The sequence below is a fragment of the Polypterus senegalus genome, chromosome 3, assembly GCF_016835505.1.
Source record: "Polypterus senegalus isolate Bchr_013 chromosome 3, ASM1683550v1, whole genome shotgun sequence".
In the NCBI taxonomy this organism is placed as follows: Eukaryota; Metazoa; Chordata; class Cladistia; order Polypteriformes; family Polypteridae; genus Polypterus; species Polypterus senegalus.
This window is the reverse complement of record NC_053156.1, coordinates 285,571,127-285,592,677: the sequence shown is the minus strand read 5'-3', so window position 1 is coordinate 285,592,677 and position 21,551 is coordinate 285,571,127. Positions and strand designations below refer to the sequence as shown.

The 21,551-nt window shown below is 33.9% G+C and overlaps 1 protein-coding gene across 7 annotated transcripts in view; it reads left to right on the top strand.

Moving 5' to 3' along the window:
• Window positions 1-21,473, top strand: part of sycp1 (synaptonemal complex protein 1) — an 89,531-nt gene extending 68,058 nt beyond the window's left edge. For 4 of the 7 annotated variants that reach the window (XM_039749349.1, XM_039749353.1, XM_039749348.1 and 1 more), the window contains 10 exons: window positions 230-292; window positions 5,240-5,356; window positions 5,804-5,914; window positions 6,001-6,093; window positions 6,208-6,282; window positions 9,569-9,640; window positions 13,660-13,788; window positions 14,864-15,004; window positions 19,414-19,500; window positions 21,158-21,473. In XM_039749349.1, the coding sequence (XP_039605283.1) occupies window positions 230-292; window positions 5,240-5,356; window positions 5,804-5,914; window positions 6,001-6,093; window positions 6,208-6,282; window positions 9,569-9,640; window positions 13,660-13,788; window positions 14,864-15,004; window positions 19,414-19,500; window positions 21,158-21,298 (1,029 nt within the window). In that variant the 3' untranslated portion in view covers window positions 21,299-21,473. Of the gene's footprint in view, window positions 1-229; window positions 293-5,239; window positions 5,357-5,803; window positions 5,915-6,000; window positions 6,094-6,207; window positions 6,283-9,568; window positions 9,641-13,659; window positions 13,789-14,863; window positions 15,005-19,413; window positions 19,501-20,260; window positions 20,514-21,157 lie in introns of those variants that run through there. The other 3 variants (XM_039749350.1, XM_039749352.1, XM_039749355.1) reach the window with 3 other exon arrangements.
• The last annotated feature ends 78 nt before the right edge of the window (window positions 21,474-21,551 follow it).

The following is a 21,551-nucleotide window of genomic DNA, read 5'->3' as shown; positions in this document are numbered from 1 at the left end:
TGTGCATGTTTTACCCTGAGATGAACTGTTGTCCCGTCCAAGCTTTTTTTTTGACTTGTGCCAGATGCTGCCAGAATAGTCTTTGGTTTTATGTACAGTAACATCAAAATGGACAAAGTTGGTTCAGAAAATGAATGGATGGATATTTAAGATATAATTCATACTGTACACGTGTGTATATACTGTATATATAAATAAAACATAATGACTATGTTATGATTTTCCTTAGCATAACACACTGAAGAAACAGTTTGAGAATAAATGCAAATCTTATGAAGAACTTCAGCAAGAGGTATCAGTTATTTCTTTAGTTAATGTAAATAGTGATGTATGAATTTTTATTGTATATGATTTTGTTAGTGATATTGAATATGCAGAATATTACAGTGAATTGCCAAACTTAAAAACATTACTAATACAAATTTAACTGCCATGGCAATAGTATTATGGAACATCATCATGTGATGATGCAGGTCCACTTCTTGCTCCCTTTTCGCTTTTGGGAGCCTCTTGAACCCAACACAGTCAGTACTGTAACCAAGATGACCGTGGCAGATGAGAACACCAAGCAAGGGGATGGTGAAAAGTGCTTTTATTAAAACAAATCAAAATCAAAGTGTACTAAAGAAAATACTAATAAATAAAACTAATAAATAAAATAAATAATCCATAAAAGGTGTTCATGAGGAGGTTAAAATCAATAAATAGATAAATCAGTTTAAAACAGGAGCAGGAATCTTGCCATGTTTTATAAGGTGTTTAAAATCTGCAAGCTCTCTGGCTTATCTTATTTGGACCTTGCAGCCCGGAGAGATGTCAGCTAGCAAATGCGATCACCTGATTGCAGCCCGGACTTATAATAAGGCAATCAGACTTCCCTCACATGCTAGCAAAGCAATGTACAAACAGCTGATAGCCTTGCACCAACCCGAAAATGGGGCGTCTTCATAGCAGATCTCTCGCACCTGCTGCCCTCCCCAGCACGAGCGTTTATCATTTATTTATTAAAATTGGCCACTCTTGTTTTTTGAGCTGTGAACCCAATATACCACACATCCATATACTAAAGTTTGATAGGTAACTGCTTATCCATTAATAAGAAGTAGACTCATTTGTAAGTTTGAAAGGTGTGGAAACTTGAAAACAGTTTATAAGTTTATGGACTTGTCACTGTTCATTTAATTTTGACATTGTCAAGTTTAAAAAAAAGAATATATATTTGCTAAAAACACATATAAAAAATTGCAAATAACAACAACAACAACAACATTTATTTATATAGCACATTTTCATACAAACAGTAGCTCAAAGTGCTTTACATATTAAAGAATAGAAAAATGAAAGACATAATTATAAAAAATAAATCAACATTAACATCGAATAAGAGTAAGGTTCAATGGCCAGGGGACAGAAAAACAAAAACTCCAGACGGCTGGAGAAAAAATAAAATCTGTAGGGATTCCAGACCATGAGACCGCCCAGTCCCCTCTGGGCATTCTACCTAACATAAATGAAACAGTCCTCTTTGGATTTAGGATTCTCACGGAAGGGCTTGATGATGATGATGGTCACGTAGATTTCTTCCTTTTAATCCGTCCATCATTGTTGGAGCATCATGAAGCTTTGAGTAGGTGGAGGTGGCGCAGGCCACCACCACAAAGAAACCGGAAAAAGAAACAGAAAAGAGAGTAGGGGTCAGTACCGATTTTAGAGCCACCATGAATAGTTGTTATGATGAATTGAACATACAGAGTATCAGGATTAAGTTAATTTACGATTAAAATGAAGTTATAAAAAGGCCATGTTAAAGTAATGTGTTTTCAGCAGTGTTTTAAAGTGCTCTACTGTATCAGCCTGGCGAATTCCTATTGGCAGGCTATTCCAGATTTTAGGTGCATAACAGCAGAAGGCCTCCTCACCACTTCTTTTAAGTTTTGTTCTTGGAATTCTAAGGAGACACTCATTTGAGGATCTGAGGTTACGATTTGGAATATAAGGTGTCAGACATTCCGATATATAAGATGGGGCGAGATTATTTAAGGCTTTATAAACCATAAGCAGAATTTTAAAGTCAATCCTGAATGACACAGGTAACCAGTGTAGTGACATCAAAACTGGAGTAATATGTTCTGATTTTCTTTTCCTAGTTAGGATTCTAGCAGCTGCATTCTGCACTAGTTGCAAACGATTTATATCTTTTTTGGGTAGTCCTGAGAGGAGTGCGTTACAGTAATCTAGTCGACTGAAAACAAACGCGTGAACTAATTTCTCAGCATCTTTCAGTGATAAAGAGGTCTAACTTTACTTATGTTTCTTAAGTGAAAAATGCTGTCCTAATGATCTGATTAATATGTGATTTAAAATTCAGATTACAGTCAACAATCACCCCTAAGCTTTTTACCTCCGTCTTGACTTTTAATCCTAATGTATCCAGTTTATTTCTAATAGCCTCATTGTATCCATTATTGCTGATCACTAAAATTTCAGTTTTCTCTTTATTTAACTTGAGAAAATTACTATTCATCCATTCTGAGATACTAGTCAGACATTGTGTTAGTGAATCAATAGAATCGGGTCATCAGGTGCTATTGATAAGTACAGCTGTGTGTCATCAGCATAGCTGTGGTAGCTCACGTTGTGCCCTGAGATAATCTGACCTAACGGAAGCATGTAGATTGAGAATAACAGCGGACCCAGGATAGAGCCTTGTGGAACACCATATTGGATATCATGTGTCTTCGAGTTGTAATTCCCACAACTAACAAAATATTTTCTCCCTGTCAGGTAGGATTCAAACCAATTTAAGACACTGCCAGAGAGGCCCACCCATTGACTAAGGCGATTTCTAAGAATGTTGTGATCAATGGTGTCAAATGCAGCACTCAGATCTAAGAGGATGAGAACAGATAAATGGCCTCTGTCTGCATTTACCCGCAAGTCATTTACTACTTTAACGAGTGCAGTTTCTGTGCTGTGATTTGTTCTAAAACCTGACTGAAATTTATCAAGAATAGCATGTTTATTTAGGTGGTCATTTAACTGCATAATGACTGCCTTCTCTAGAACTTTACTTAAGAAGGGCAAGTTAGAGATGGGTCTAAAATTTTCAAGAGCCGAGGGTCAAGATTATGTTTCTTAAGTAGGGGTTTAACTACAGCAGTATTAAGACAGTCTGGGAAGACCCCAGTATCTAGTGACGAATTTACTATGTCAAGAACATTATCAATTAGCACGCCTGATACTTCTTTGAAAAACCTTGTTGGTATCGGGTCAAGGACGCAGGTGGAGGGTTTTAATTGAGATATTATTTTAAATAGCTACCATTATTTCATTGGATGGCTAAAATTGAGATTGCTTTACTGCATGTGAGCACAGATGGATGCATACAAGAAACCAGGTTCATTCCCTTTGTTGCTAGGAAGAATAGTTAGTATATAGATAGAAAGGAAAACTGAAATTTTTCAAATATTTCTATTTTAAAATAAGAGTAATACAGTTAAATGAAGTTCTTGATAACCATTTTACAATATTTGCAACAATGAAATTTAAAAATATATATGCTTAATTAAATCATAGATTTTATTTAGTGCTGTATTGATGAACTAGGGATATTCACATTTTTGCACGGAGAAATGTGATCATATTGTAAAAGAAAATATTAGTAATGAATTGAAACTTGTGATTTAAGCAGACAGGAGTAAAACAACTTAAGAAATGCCTTTAACTGAAAAACAGCTGCTGCAAAGTTCCTTCAGAAATAAATCGTTTTCAGAAACCTGGCTTTACTATAGCTATATTGTCTAGCAGCAATCAAGACAAAGGCAGTATCTCATGACCAGTTTATTTCAAAGAGTGCTACACCAATGATCTAATAAGGCAAAAATGGGAATGGGACCTTGTATTTAAAATGTATCATGCAACAAGTCAGTTGTTAACAAGATGCTGTTCATCAGTTTGTGTAAACCATGTTGTAATACAGCAAATTTTTTTACAACCCACATCTGTCTTAACTAATATTATGTAAAATATGCCTACCTTAAGAACAATATCATCAAGCATCAGTCTCATATGTTTTAGTATGCCCTACATTCAAATCATATTAGAAAACAATTCTTTACTTACCTGTCAGACCATTTTTTACTCCATAGTCTGAAAACAGCATTACCCAGAGTAACACCTGAGTAATCAGCGTGACACCTCAAACTAAGCTTTCTCATCATCTTATCTTACCCACCAGGAAGCACTCTAACACATGCTCCATAACTCAATAATAAATATTTTTTTTTTTTTTTGACAAAAAATTTTCTTTACCGTTTTTATAAATAAATAATAAATGCACTCGTGCTGGGGAGGGGAGCAGAATGGTCCAATTTTTTTTTTCTTGAAACTCTGGCAAAAATATATTACAGCTATTGTAAAGTAAATAAACAGGCCCTCTGTTAAGATTGATTTTTTTAGTATCCATGAGGGACTACTTCATATGATAGGGTCACAGATTGAATACTATAGCTCCCTGAAATGTTAGGTCATGGGTCTTTGATCTGGTATGAAACATCTTAAGAATAGTTAAAGAACTGTTTATGTGATTAAAGGATTGATTTATGTATTGTTCATTATAATGTCATTTTAAAAAGCAACAATATTTAAAAAAATATATTTTCCTTCGGTCTAAACAATCTGTTAATTTTTAAAATAGTACAATTTTGTATTGTTTGGGCTAATGGACCAACTGGTATTGACAAAATAAGATTTGAATAATGGTCCAATCCGCAAATACTGTTTATATACTGTATATGCTTAATAATTTTATTTTAATTATGGTTATAACTATTTCCTTCATATATTGATATTGTATACCCTTAAAAATGAATAAAATCTAACATCTATAGCTTCATTTTAATTCCACAAATGCTGGCTTTTTACATACAGTGTGGTAATTTGTAAATTCAGTAAAAGTTGGCATTTTATTATAACTGTTTACATTATTAATTTAAGCAGCCAAACTAACAAGACATGATAAAACATTGTTGTACAATAATTTTGTCTTGTTTTCAGTTTGTGTTTCTAATGAGACTTTAAATACAACAGAACAGTACAGTAGCAAGTCAAGTATAACCTTCCCTCCTTGTAAAAATTATAGATATCTGTTTGAGTTGAACATTTTCTTTTGACAATGCTAATTATGTAATGCATGCTGTATATTGTATTTTGTTTGCATTTTGTATGGTTTTTGGTGAAGATCAAGGATTTAAAAATGGAACAAAAAAAGAAAGCAAAAGAGCATGCTGAAGCTATCAAAAATCTAAGCAGGGATTATGAATCTAAGCAAACAATTGAAGCAGATTTTTCAAAAGAGGTAGTCTAATATGTTTTTTAATGAAATATGCATTAATGCTTATAATAAATTAAATTCTGTTAACCAATATTAGTAATCTGTTTTAGTTTCTCATTAGTAAAGCATGTCTACCCCTTCATTCTTTCTGTTTCAATGAAACGAATCCTACTAAAAACAATATAAGCATACTTTACTTTTTATTTTAGGAAATGTAAAGTAAAGCACTTTTAATCTTAAACACTGAACTGTATCATGCATGGTACCAAGTACTCTTATTTGAAAGAGTTTGTGTATGCTTTGTGTCCAAATACTATAAATACATTTAAGACTTTTTAAGATGGTTAATTGCAAAATAAATTATTAATAGTTAAACCATATAATTTTAAAGACAACAAAATATAGCTTTTGACTAATAATAAGAATTTACTTAGGTAAATTTGAAACTAAAAGAGGACTTAATTTTCTTAGATACAGAAACTTCAAGCTTCATTAGAAGAAGCAGTTAAAAATGAGAAAGATGCAGAAGCAAAATGTCAGATGAAAATAGCAGAAATGGTTGCTTTAATGGAAAAGCACAAGGTAATATTACAAAAGTCAGTTTTATCATTATAAGTACAAAGTGTACCATTCATTTTTAACCATACTCTTTATAAAATAATTTATAGATCCAGTATGATAAAATGCTAGAAGAAAAAGATGCTGAATTGAATCAGTGGAGGAAGAAAGAGCTGGAATTCAACAAAAATCAAAAATTACTGGTAAACTATTTAAAACTATTACTCATAATCTGCAGAGTGTTTTTTGTAATTCTTCTTGTTATAATTATTTCTATCAGTGAATAATATGCAACATAAAACAAAAATCTTTTTCAGGAACAAGAGCTTTCAGAAGTCAGACATGAGTTGCTGTCCCTAAAACTACAGCACAGTACACCGACTAAAGAGAAGGTTTATATATTTATTTATGTATTTATATATCTCTCTATTATAAAAAAAAAAAAATCCTGTGGGAGGGAATGACTAGGAGACGATACATGATCTTCACGTTAAGATCACGGAAGACACTTAAAAGACCCGCAAGACTAAAGAGATTGGCCACGGAGTGTCTCGCGGGGACCTTAAACATGAGACTTTGTGCCAAGAGATTGACCAAGGAACGTCTTGCAATGACGTAGAAAATGAGATTCTTGCAAGTCGTGCCATACTTTCAACCAATATCAAATAAGACCATGAAGAGAAAAAATATTAATTGTGTAAATGCTTTGAGCACACACAGATCCAGGGCTCTCAGCACATATAAAGCGTATAAGGACAATACGTTATAAATGAAACGTAGACAACTAAACAAAGAAAAAAGAGCTGCACGAGGAAAAGAGACTCAAAAGCGTTGGAGAGACAAAAAAGAAAAAGAATAATCTAGGTGCAAATTCAGAAAATAAGGAAAGTAATTATCAGCCCGGAACAACTGGAATTGAAAAAAAAGCACGTCCAATCCGGACGTTGGTGCTATACACATACAGAGCAGGTTAGAGATCATGAAAGCAGTGGAATTCGAAAGGCTCAAACAAAAAAATGTTGGTGCGATACACATGTGGAGAAAGCTAAAGAATATGAAAGTAGAAAGTATAAAAAAAAAGAGAGTAAAGATCGCAGTAGCGCAAACAAGCGGAAATTATTATTTGAAAAAGGGAAAATAATCACCACGGACCAGGTGTCATTGAAAAAATAGCAGGATAAAGCAGAACACGAATCAACATTTCTGTCTAATAATTCACCACATTCCAATCCATTACTCTTTCCCTTGCTTTTCCCAGATGGAGAAACGGAATGGTCATACAATATGAAACACACAAATTCAGAAAAACGAATAACACCAACACAATATTTCAGGGCAAAATTAGCAATACTTTCCAATGTATTTAACCTACTTCTATTATATCAACGTCTAACGGAACATTACATTATTAATGTGTATCTAAAAGTCGAAGCTAATCGTCTTTTCTTTATTAAATTGAATCAAGCAAAACGTAGAACGGAACATATGCAAGGACTCATTGATCACGTTCAAAATTCAAATATCAACAGTTCAGACAAATTCAAAATAGGTAAAGCAATAATATTACCATCATCATATCAAGGCAGCCCAAGAGCACTGCCACAGTTATATCATGATGCAATGGCTATATCAAGAACTATCGGCCAGCCAGATTTATTTATTACAATGACGTGTAATCCACAATGGCTAGAAATCCAGAGATTCTTGAAAACAATGCCACCAGCTACATCGGCTCTGGATATTCCAACTTTCTTAATTAGATTGTTTTATCAGAAAGTCTTAATTTTGAAAGAGCTCGAAAGGGTGTTCGGTCAAATCCGAGCATTTATTTACACAATTGAATTTCAAAAATGGGGTTTTCCTCACATGCATTTATTGGTTACTTTACAAAAAAAATTATTAACTGCTAATGATGTAGATCGTTTTGTCTGTGCTGAAATTCCAAACAGAAAAACCAGTCCTGAATTATGGTACAAAGTCATTAAACACGTCTCACGGACCTCATTTAAAAGATTCAGCATGTTGGGACTCGAAAGAAAAAAAGTGTTTAAAAAAAAAAAGTTACAAAAGCTTTTGTTCAAACAGAAGAGATAATCATTACGAACAACACACTTACCACGGAAAGAAAGATGGTAGAATTGTGATGATCAAAAATTTAATGATTGTACCAAATAACCCATATTTGCTAAAAGTTCGATTGTCATATTAATGCCGAGTATTGTGCATCAGTGATGAGTATTAATTACATTTACAAGTACATTCATAAAGGGCACGATAGAGTATGCATAACGTTAGCGAAAGAACAAGCACAAGGACGAAATTTAAGCATACTTAGATACTCGATACGTTAGTGCAATGGAAAGCGGGTGGCATTTAATGTAATTACCAATGCACAGTCGAAGTCATTCTGTAGAATTATTACCGATTCATTTACCAGGACAGAATATGGTTCAGTTTAAAGAAGGTGAAGAAGCACATGCTTTGCAAGTAGCAAAAAAAAAAAAATTACTGGCTTATTTCGAACTAAATTAAAAAGACGTAAATGCAAAGGCATATACGTATGCGCAAATTCCTCAACGTTACAAGTGGCAAAAACGAAAAGGAATATGGCATCCAAGAAAAATTAATTGCAAATGTGTTACACGATTAAATATTGTATCACCAAAAGATAGCGAATACTTTCATTTAAAATTGTTGTTATGAGAATCGAAAGGAGCAACGTCGTATAAAGATGTTTTAACTATAGATGGAAATACGTACGGTACCTTTCAAGAAGCGGCTCAAGCAGCTGGATTATGTAAATCGGACGACTATATGTATGAAATAATGTCTGATACCATGTCTGTAATGATGCCTGACAAATTAAGACTCTTCTTCCTATACTTAATTATGACAGGGGAAGTTGATGCTTTACAATCATGGGAAGCGTTCAAAGGACCATTTATCCGAAAGGTCAAATGAACAAACAGCTCTTTCAATCATCAAAGAATTGTTACAAGCAGAAGATTTAACAATGCAACAATTTGGACTTCCAGAAGAAATTAACGAATCAGAGGTAAAGAAAGAGATAAAAGCAGAGGAAGATGTAACAGTGGAAGGCCATAGAAAAATATATCAGGCAATGTACTTACAATTAAATGATGATCAAAGATCTGTTTTTGACACAATTCAAAAAAGTGTCCTCAGAGAAATTAAACAGCAATTATTCTTCATAGATGGACCAAGCGGAACAGGGAAAACATTTTTGTATAAATGTTTACTCCATTATTGCAAACAGATATTCAAAAACATTACATCGATAGCATGGGCAGGTATAGCAGCAATTCTTCTTCCATACGGTAAGACAGCTCACAAAACGTTTAACTTACCTTTAAATATCACAGACGAAGTGTTACTTTGAACTAGGGGTTGGCGAAGCGAAAGCGAGCAGGGGGCGTAGCCCCTAATGTATGTGTGTGTGTATGTGTGTGTATATATATATATATATATATATATATATATACACTGTATATATATATATATATATTTTTTTTTTGTTGTTGTTGTTTAACAGTTTAATTTATGTTTTGCTCTTAATGAAAAAAATTGCTTCATTTGAGGCAATTATTAAAAACTATGATGATTTACTTTACAGTACATTTCCCTTAAATCTTTATTTTTATCTCTTTCATGGCTTAGGAGAAAACTGAGCAGAATGTAAAAGAAGTTAAACAGAGTCATTGTTCTTTCAACAAACAGCCTAATAAAGAGGTATAGTAAATGAAAGTAAAGCAATGCAATGTAACCTTATTTCAGAATTTAATCTGAGATTATTAAAGTTATGTTTAAGTGATGGAAAACAAAGTATTCAATTAGAATATAAATTTAAATTAATAGAACCCGATACAGGGATATGGTTACAGTTCATTTTGTAAATTTATATGTGTATATCAGCTAATGAAAATGCTGATCCTTTTTTGTTTCTGTAGTTTTTGATATTTAATCTTAGTATTTCCACCACAATTATCAAAATGTAAAATTACTGGTGTCTGTAGTTTTGCAGGATATTAAAAATATTGCGTATTGATTTTTTAAAAATATACTTTTTTAATATAGACTTTCTGCAGTTTCACTCCTGTGTCTTAAAGGATCTCTGAATAAATGGATTTACTTCTGAATACAACCCAAACACCTATAATTTAAATAATGCTTGTCATTAAATTATAATTTAGGTATAAAATCAAAAGTTATATGATTATTGTATATTAATAAAGCCTGTAAGTTGAACTTTAGTTTTACATCCATTTGTAAATTTAGAATGTCATGTTCTTTCTCTGCTATGTTACAGACAAGTAGAAATGCTTTTAGATTCCCAGCATTTGCCATATGTCCAGCATTTCATATTTAATAGTAGTAGAAACGTAGGAATGTGAATCTTCAGGGACATTTTGAATTAAATATTTGCAAATGTGTGTAACCGACTAGCTAACATTCTACTGTGCTTGCTTATATATTAGGTCAAAATTTATTATATCCTTGTTATGAAATCTTAAAAATATATGCATACCAGACATATATAGGAGAGCACTGTGAATGTTTCATTAATGTATGGATGGAATTATAGTTTGGGCTTTATGTTGCTTAAAGGACAAATTCTGTGTTTTTCAAGTTATTTCTTCACAATCATGGTACAGTATATATTACTTTGACAGAAAGCATTTTTTATGAAATTGTAAAATAACTTTTCCAAAGGTAAATGTAAAAGACTTAAACTTACCTAATTCTTCCAATCTGAAGCATTAAAGATTTACATTTTAGAAAGCTTTCTGTGTTTATGAGGCAACTTTGTCATGGTGAAAAGTAAACTAGTAATAATTATTTTATCATAGACTCTTAGAAGCAGTTTTATATGGTTAGAATATATTCACTGTCATGCTTACAGCCTCAATTGTGGATGGTGTCATGACAACCCAAAAGCCTCCAGAGCCAAGCTATATTCTGCTTATAATCCTACTTTTGCTTCTGCAGCAGCTGTGTTCTACCATGGCTTGTAGCAACAGACAGCATTTCACTCAAAGAGTATAATACCTAATGGGTGCTGCTAATGTGGTTCCAGTGTGTGTGTCTGTGTGTGTGTTTGGCCTGCAATGAAGTGATGCCCTGTCCAAGGATTGTTCCAGCCTTGTCTTATGTTTGCTGGTAAAGGCTCAAATGCCCCAGATAAACAGGTTAGGAAGATATATGACTATTACCATTATTATTATGCCTAAAGCAGAGAAAAATATATGAATAGTTTAATAGTTTTCCTAGCATTTTTTCCCGTGTTAATGTAAGGTTAGCTTTTAAGCATGTCGCTTTCCACTTGTTCTGATCCAAGGTATCTTCAGATGGGGGATTGACTTTGCGCATATCATCCTTCAACCGATTGAGCCAGCATTTGGTTCACATGTGTTTACTATCACTGAGCCTTGAGGCTTAAGTCTGTTTTTGAAAATGATTGCTTGTTGTTGCGTATCAAGGAGTAATACCATCAGAGGCGCACAAGTTCATTCAATTAGAGTAATGGATGAAAGGTACCAGGAACAGCAATTAATATTAATAAGGGTTGCAGGGTGGCACACTGCTTTCTCACAGTGAAGACGACTGCGATTTGTGTGTACATGAAGTTTGCATTTTCTCTCCAGGTGCTCCAGTTTCCTCCCATAGTCCAAATACATGCAAGGACAGGAGGATTGATGTTGCTAAAATGTCTGTGTTTTTGCCCTGAGATGGACTGTTGTCCTGCATTGGTGTTCCTGCATTATGTCCAATGCTTGCTGCTCTGGATAAGCGGATCGGGAAGCTGGATAGATGAATGAATGACTACCTATTCAGTTCTTGTCAATTGATTGCATACTATATACCTGTTCAGTTTTCTTTCTCTCTGAAGCAAATGCATTTATTATCAATCTAGTGACAGTAGGCAATCTTTGCAACATAAAGAAATACCCTTGCATACAGTAATAGGATAAAACTGATCATAAGTGTGCCTTTTTCAGTTATTATTATGTAGTAGTCTACAAAACAGACACATCAATTCACATCTGTGCATACCTTCAATAATGCCAATAACAGGCACTGTGTGATGGCCCTCTGAGGTCAGTCCACATGGAGGAAGATGAAAGAACCTGTTGGCTTAGTGAAAAGTACTTTTGGTCTTCTTTTAAATGGCTGAATTCCACAGCACTCACGGTTCCTTCAGAAAGTATTCTGACATATTCACTTTTTTCACATTTTGTTATGTTGCAGTGTTATGTTCCATTACCACAGATTATTCCCATCACTCCAAAAATAAAAATGAGAAATTTAAGTTACTGCATTATTTTGTAGGATTTATTTATTTTGCCGCAGTCATCAAGCACACATGTGCTTCAGCCATCAGGTCACAGATAGTGAGGAAAAGGTTAAGCACAAGCGTACCATTCAATCAAGTGAAATGAAGAAAACAAAGATTGTTTTTTTTTAATCTTCAAAGTGCTGAGGGGTAGATATAATCCATCCGGTTCAGTGGTCATTGCAGCAGCACAGCATTTAAGGCAAGAAGCCAATGAGTTTTAGCAACCGGGATACATGATTAAAGTGCTTTTTAAGTGCTGTGTCTTTGTACCCTCAACCCTCCACTGCTCAGGGTGCTGCTTATTATAGCCAAATATTCCAGGTATTCCTGCTCCCTCAAACTAGGTCGAGGAGCCAAGTATGTACCTCTCAGGTCCAGGCCCAGGGATGAATGTAGCATCACCAATTCACCTTACCTGCATGTATTTGGACAATGAAAGCAAACTGGAACACCTGGACGAAACCCACGCAGACACTGGGAGAACATGCAAACTCCACATAGGGAACACCCATTGTGCTGCCCCACTAGATTGTAACTTCCTTTTTCAGTAATGTTCCAGATAAAACACTCAATAGACAACAGTCTATTCAAAGCTCTTGCCGTAACAAAGCATTCAAATCATATCACTCCTGTTGATTATCAGTTACATTAGCAATCAATTTCTTTGTGTGTAAAATAAAAACATCTGGTTACCACATTCAAAGTCTTCATGGTTTGTCCCACACTTTTCTAGTTGAGCTCTTTCACTCTTAACACCCATCCACATGTTCCTTGGTATTCTGGCAATGGACTACTAATGGTCCTTTAGATTGATCTGTTTACGAAAGTTAAGTTGGCAGGTCATTCTTTGCCATGGTCCACGAAGCCTGGAATTCTAAATTTATCTCAGTGCATCCAAAGTTTCTCTTGCCTGCCCTCCTTCAAAACTGAACTGAAAGCATTTTTTATTTCTGTCTGCACTTTTCATAATTCTTATCTTCTATATATTTTTCCTTTAGGATTTTTAAATGTATTCTGTTACTGTTATATCATTGTTGGTTCTGTGTTCCATAAGGTTGTTATTAAAGTGATGTGTACCAACCTTGTAATTGAGAAATATACTATATAAATACAATTTATTGTTATTAAAAATAAAACATTAAATTGATAGCAGTTTGTAGATTATTATAATGTAGTGTTTATTCCATTCTTCTTTGTTGCAGTACCCATTAAATGGTCTTCCCCTGATATTCTGTAATAGAAAATTAAAGATTATTGAACTGGAGGGTGAAAATATAAAAGATGTTTGACAGCAAAGCTTAAATGCATAAAATATAATAAAAAATATAAGATTACCATTAGATGGCATTAAATGACAATTGCAGAAAGTAACAAGTACTATACTAAACTATCCATTTATGTTTGTTTGTTAAAGAAATTGCATTGTGATAAACAAAAGAATGTTTTGATGAAGACACCAAACCAAAAAGAAGCAAGTAAATGGTTTATGCAGAATCCAATGTGGACTCCAGTCCAAAAAAGCCGTAATACTTCTGTCCTAAAGGTAACAAAATATTGTTTGTAGCTAGTTTTTTATGCAGGGTTGTTTTTTGGCTTGTTTCTGTTTCTACCAAGATAGGCTATAACTTCTTACAGCCCTCTAAAGTAGAGAAAAGGTTCAGAAAAAAGGTGGGTATATAGATTCTTTTTTGGTAACAATAATTGAACAATAGAATATTTTAAATATATGGCATCTTTTATGTTCAGCACTGGGAAAGGGAGAGGCAACACCTTATAAAGCATCCAAAATAAAACAGGCTGGGAACAAAGCTTATTTAACTAATTTATTAAACAAACTAAATTCACTAAACAAACAACTAGATTAAACAGAACCCATCAGCATTATGAAAAAACTAAATAAAATGACAGTTGTCTTACCAAACACTTAAAGTTAGGTACACCTATAGCAAGTCATTATTACTGTAAAATGTGTTCATATAATAAAATTAAAAAACAAATTCTACCCATCAATTACTGAATGTCATTTGCACATCTTTACAGCATTGTACGTTTTCTGTGCACCTTTTCAGTTTTGTAACTTTAAAGTTCAAATTTGGATATGCAGCTAAGGACATGCAATTGAAATTTTCTTTTAAAATGTAGTTTCAAAAGTTGTCTTCGCAGATGTATGTCTTTTTTGCATTACACCACTGCTATCAATTTGGCTGGTTCTTGTTTATAAACACAAGTGATTTGATTATATCATAAACATTGTCCTCTTACTAGAACAACAAAACATTTGCAAACAAGCCATCAACCTTTAAGCTGAGTAACAAATATTAGCTTGTTGAAAAACAACCTAAACCAAAGAAACATCTAGATAACAACTTAAAACCCATTGATTAATCACCACTCCCTTTTCACAAATACCATCTTAAAACATTTGAAAAATATAAGACACTATTTTATCACAAATAATGTTTGTAAAACGTAAACACAGATAGTGACTTCCTTGAGACAAACAGCATCCAGTTGTTAAATGAGCCTTTTTGTCTAATAATCTGTTTTTACATATGTCAATATATGTTTGTTTCTTCACTTTTAAAAATTGTAAAATAGATATTTTGTTTTGTTTCTAGACATACAAAATAAGAACACCACCTTGTTTTGAGAATCTAAAAAAAAAAGATACTGTAATCAGGGAAGCTGCAAACAAAAAGCTTGCAATGGCTTTGGAACTTGACTTTTGTTCAGATAGTTCTGAGCATGCTGATTTACTGGTAACTATTTTGAAAATTTATCATTATATATACATATTTGCTTTCTAACTACATTTCTGTAGTTATGTAACCATTAATGTATGTATGCTGCAATAATTTAAAGTTAATTAGAAAAACAAAACTTTAATTTAAAAAAGATGTCTAAATATGGGAGGTTGGTGTTTGAAGCACAGTAGTTAAAGTACATAAAGCATCCCATCTTGCAATTTTGATTCTGTTCTTAGTGTATGATTACACCTGTACTGCAGCTTCCACCCAATATTTCAAAGATTTGCATGTTAACTTATATTGAGATTCTAAATTGACAAGTGCAACTTGCATGAGTATACCCTGCAATAAGCTGTCATTTTATCCTGGTCTACCTCCCCATTACCCTTAACTAGAAATAGATGGTCCAAAAAAGATAGATTTAAATATGGACAGAGAGTTTATGCAAAAAAAGACTAATATTAAAATAGAATATTGTAAATAACATTTTACGTATACAAAAAAAAGCATAAAGTGCAGGACGCTACTGTCGTCAGTTTTTTATTACTAAATCGTTCACAAACATGTGACAGTTACAAAATCAGATTAAACATAGAGTAAATTGCATAGATTTCTAAGTAAGATTGGAGAGGAAGTAGACTTCTCACTAATTAAATTGTATGTTTCGGGTAACTTGCATTCAAAGAGCTTCATGGGCTCCTTCACTCATTGCTTAGTCTTAGTATGACCTGTTGTTTTTTGTTACAATAACTGTTAAGTTAATCTAATGAGCATACTTATGTAATGCTATCTGGCACTGTTCGCCTAGATACAGTTGTGCTTGAAAGTTTGTGAACCCTTTAGAATTTTCTATATTTCTGCATAGATATGACCTAAAACAACATCAGATTTTCACTCTAGACCTAAAAGTAGATAAACAGAAACCAGTTTAACAAATGGGACAAAAATATTATACTTGATTATTTATTTATTGAGGAAAATGATCGAACATTACATATTTGTGAGTGACAAAAGTATGTGAACCTCTAGGATTAGCATTTAGTTTGAAGGTGAAATTAGAGTCAGGTGTTTTCAGTCAATGGGATGACAATCAGGTGTGAGTGGACACCCTGTGTTATTTAAAGAACAGGATCTATCAAAGTCTGCTCTTCACAACACATGTTTGTGGAAGTGTATCATTGTATGAACAAAGGAGATTTCTGAGGACCTCAGAAAAAGAGTTGTTGATGCTCATCAGGCTGGAAAAGGGTTACAAAACCATCTCTAAAGAGTTTGGACTCCACCAATCCACAGTCAGACAGATTGTGCACAAATGGAGGAAATTCAAGACCATTGTTACCCTCCCCAGGAGTGGTCGACCAACAAAGATCACTCCAAGAGCAAGGTGTGTAATAGTCGGCAAGGTCACAAAGGACCCTAGGGTAACTTCTAAACAACTGAAGGCCTCTCTTCCATTGGCTAATGTTCATGTTCAAGAGTCCACCATCAGGAGAACACTGAACAACAATGGTGTGCATGGCAGGGTTGCAAGGAGAAAGCCAGTGCTCTCCCAAAAAAACATTGCTGCTCGTCTGAAGTTTGCTAAAGATCACGTGGACAAACCAGAAGGCTATTGGAAGAATGTTTGGTGGACGGATGAGACCAAAATTGAAAGTGTTATGTTTAGAGAAAGGAAAACACTTCATTCCAGCATAAGAACCTTTCCCAACTGTGAAACATGGTGGTGGTAGTATCATAGTTTGGGCCTGTTTTGCTGCATCTGGGCCAGGACGGCTTGCCTTCATTGATGGAGCAGTGAATTCTGAATTATATCAGAGAATTCCAAAGGAAAATGTCAGAAATCTCAAGCGAAGGTGGGTCATGCAGCAAGTCAACGACCCTAAGCACACAAGTCGTACTACCAAAGAATGGTTAAAGAAGAATAAAGTTAATGTTTTGGAATGGCCAAGTCAAAGTCCTGACTTTAATCCAATCGAAATGTTGTGGAAGGACCTGAAGCGAGCAGTTAATGTGAGGAAACCCACCAACATCCCAGAAGTGAAGCTGTTCTGTATGGAGAATTGGGCTAAAATTCCTCCAAGCCGGTGTGCAGGAATGATCAAAAGTTACCAGAAACATTTAGTTGCAGTTATTGCTGTCAAAGGGGGGGGTCACACCAGATACTGAAAGCAAAGGTTTACATACTTTTGGCACTCACAAATATGTAATATTCGATCATTTTCCTTAATAAATGACCAAGTATAATATTTTTGACTTGTTTCTTTAACTGGTTTCTCTTTATCTACTTTTAGGACTTGAGTGAAAATATGATGATGTTTTAGGTCATATATATGCAGAAATATAGAAAATTCTAAAGGGTTCACAAACTTTTAAGCACAACTGTAAATCAACCCAATTAAAGATATCATTAGAGTTGCCTGATTGAACCACTGCTAGGCTTGAATACAGCAATCCCTGCTCGATATAAACTGCATTTATTTTGACCATTGTTGTCGAGCTGCGAACAAAGATTTAGAATCAAAGGAAATTCCAAAGAGACTACAACAAAAAGTGATGATAACTGTTAGCTTGGAAAAGGCCACTTAGCCATTTGTGAGGCTCCAGTATCTCAGTATCAGCCATTGGCAAACGCTTGAAACAGTAGAGAATCTTTGCAGTAGTGATCGCCATGACAAAATTACTCAAATTCTAAAACCCAGACAAAATTAAGAAAAAGTGTAAAATCATCCAGAAAGTCAAAGGCATCCTTGAAAACATATTAAATTCCTGGCTTCTCTTGCTTCTGCAAGAATTAGTGTTCATGAGTCCACAATCCAAAACAAAATGGGCAAGTTTGAAGAGTAACAATGTGAAAACCATTAGTAACCAGGAAGAACCTACAGACTAATTTACCAGAAAGAACATGGATGATCCCCAAACATTCTGAAAGAATATTCCATGAACAAATGAGACAAAAGTAGAACATTTCAAGTGACAAGTCCAGCATAAAACAAACAGATTTCAACAGTATGAATATGCAAGCAGTCAAAATTGTTGGTAATATTATGGTTTTGCATGCTTTGCTTCCACGGGATCTAGACAACTTGCCATAAGTGAGGGAATCATTAATTCTGCTCTGTTTCAGAAGAGTCTTAAGGAGAATGTCTAGTCAGCTGTTTGTGAGAAGAAGCACATTGTAAATTAAGTAGTACTTCAAGGAAGAGTGGACTAAATTACCAATAAGATGTCAAAAACTGATGTTGAATTATAGGAAACATTTGATTGAAGTCATTACAGTTGAAGGTGGCACAACCAATTTTGAAGTATTAGATACACCTTTTCACATAGTGCCACTTGGTGTTAAGCAGTTTTACTTATCTAATAATTAAAATAAAAAATGCATTACTTGTTCACTTAGGTGACATGTATTTTAGGTTAAGCTTGGTTAGTAACAACATTCAATGGCAAAATTTGCAATAACAGAGAATAGCATAGCATAGGTTTAGGAGCATGCACTGAATGCAGTGCATTGTCATACTCATCACATGACAAACCACCTCAGGGTCCCAATTTAGGACCCAAGCGCAGCCGTGCAATGAGTGACACCTTAGCACCCCACTAGTTTAAATGGAGTGGAACACTGTGAGGTTTTTTTTTACAGCTTCTGGATTGTCAATACTGCCAACAACCCCCAAGGCTGAATGCTGGTTAACATCATACCCAGGATGGAGCAATTACACTATCATAGCAGCATATCAGTGATGACAATTTGGCAACTCTTTTCTTGGAATACATGTTCAGTCATCTCAATTAAAAAGTACAATAGCAGTTTAGCTTTTGCATACATTAATGTCATTACATTTAGGAAATGTTATAAAGGCAATATAATATACAGGCTTTATAGTGTATAAATAATTCTGAACACACCAAAGACTCCTTAGGCAGGGAACACTATAAAATTTAAACTTGTATTTAAAAAGTAAGGAATGCGACTTCAGGAAATACTGATGAAGATTAACTAGCAATTGGCCTTGTGTAAATATGTGTATGAATGAACCCTGAATTGACTAGCATCCTGCCGAAGGCTAGTTCCTCTCTTTACTTGATGTTGCCAGAATAAGTACTTGTTTCTCGTGACTGATATTGATTAAGATTTAAGAATGAATGTGTTATTGAGTAACATAGTGCATAAAGTTTGATGAAGACTTTATTGTCTATAAATTTCTTTTAACCTGGTGGTTTAATTGGTATTACTTTCTGAAAAGGTTTAATATTTTTGTTAGGTTATTATGTTGCTCAAGATAGCTAAAGCACCTATCTAAGGAAGAGCTTAAATTGTTTTCTGTTATTCTGTATGTCTTAAATTAGCTTACTACATTTTTTGTCTCTAAAAAAAATGAATCTAAATGCAGTATATGTAAGAGTGTCAATTTGTTTTTCAGAGCATTTCAAATAATGCTAGAACATACAAGCAAGTTTGTGGTGATGATCCTTTTGCCTTTGACCCAAAGATTGAAAATGTCAGACAGGTATTTGTCATCTCTATGAAATATTTTCCACATATGCTTTCCTAGCTTTTTAACATTTTGACTTCGACATGAAGCGACAGGTGGGCCATTCCCACTATTAGTTTTAACATAATGTGATTACGCATATGGTAATTTGTAGTGTATTATAACAAAGCTTTATGAGCAAATATTTCCACATATTGTTTGTGCATGCGGTGCACCGACACTTTCATCAGATATAGCAGGTGAGAAAGAATTAGCTCAGCTTTCATGATCTGAGTGAAGTGTGAAACTCATCAGTTTGTAATACTGGGATCATCAACTCAGGTTTCTACGTTGACCCTGTCATCTCTTACTCAAGGCTCCTTTTAATGGTAAACTTGAACATCTGCTTATCAAAAGCAGTTGGTGGTGGTAGGTAATCCAGAATTTATGTGATCCAGAACATTATCTGAGGGAGTACTAAAAACTAGAAACAGGAAAAAGGTGACACTGGGAAGTGCCATCACAGGTTGCATTCAGAGAGAGAATTCTATAGTTACTGAGTACCAGGTACTTCCAGAGGATAATAGTTAACCGTGTTAGAGAAAATGTCTATAATAGACCCGACCATTTTTATTTTCAAGTTGCAGGTAGGAATTTCAAAGCATTAGGTTTTTTAATTATTTAGTGAAAATGTTTACTGTTTCAGCAGTAGTGTAATTACACTTTTAAGTGCTTGTTTTCTTCCCCCACCATTTCACTAATTTGTTTTATTTTTATTTTTTTATTTCTCCCTCAGTTGGTGTCAAGAAGCACAGGAAAGGCTTCTCCTCTCGATCTATGATAAGGTTGACAATGTCATTAACCGTTAGTGAGGAAAAATAAATAAATCTGTCTTCTACTTAATCAACATTCCAAATAAAAAATTAAATAAAAAGAAACAAAATCAACTTGAAACATGTTTTTGAGATTACAAATTAGTTTCACAAATCTGTTCTTATAAGAGCCATTTCCTCTGTTTTATTAAATGATAGTACATAATCTATCGGAGGTTCCTATAACCCGCATCAGTTAAATTGGTATATTCTAGTTATTTCTAGCTTATCTTAACTAAACATTATTCTGTTAGTGATCAGCCTTGCCATGTGTATGGTTTTAAACCGTGCCTTTCGAGCCTTGTGTGTCATGTAACATGTAAGACAAAGCACTTGATTGAAAGTGTGGCTCTGCACGTTTTAAAGCTTACAGAAGAAATTAAGAATCTTCAAGTATGGAAACAACTAAAGTTTTACAAGAAAAGCTACATTTAGAGAAAATACATTTTTTCCCTTTTTTTTGCCTTTTATTCTACGTGTTTAACAACTTTTTTCTTTAATCTTGTGTGGATTGTTTGCTTTGAATTTTCACTAATTATTTTAAAACAAACTTTTGGACTGAGAGATTTCTTTCGGCACGCATTTCATCTGTACTTGCGTCTACAGTTGTGTTCTTGTGGTTTTATGTTATTATTTTTCCTTGCAAGCTGAAGGCAAAGTTGTCTTACCATATACAGTGTATGCTATATTAAACTCATTATAGTGTCCATTTTAAGTGACTAGTTTTGCTACACTTAGGGGTATATTTCTCCAAAACTGCTTTGACAGAATAATGAATCCTATTTAAATAATATTTAACAAATCTTTTAATATTACAACAGGGGCAAGTTTTGTGTGCAAAGTCTCCATCTACCATTTTGAGGAAGACAACTGTTAAAAGAATTAGAGAAGCAGGATGGGAGGCAGTTGCAAGTGCAGAAAGGAAGAGAAAGGCAAAAGCAGTGGAAAAACTTTTTTCTTGAATAAACAAACTGAAAAATATGTATTTTGTTTATTTAATAATATTCTTTATTTGCAGTGTTTTAAATAAATTTTAAACGATTCAAAAATTCAAAATTAGTTTTAAAGTATGGTATAACTTTTGAATATTTAAGACTGAAAATATCTTGTCATGGAGCTTACAAAACCTAAAAGCTGCATATTCATTGGTGTTAATTTTGTAATATGCTAAAATTTGTTGATCTGGTGTTAATAACATCTTAATTTTAATTCAGC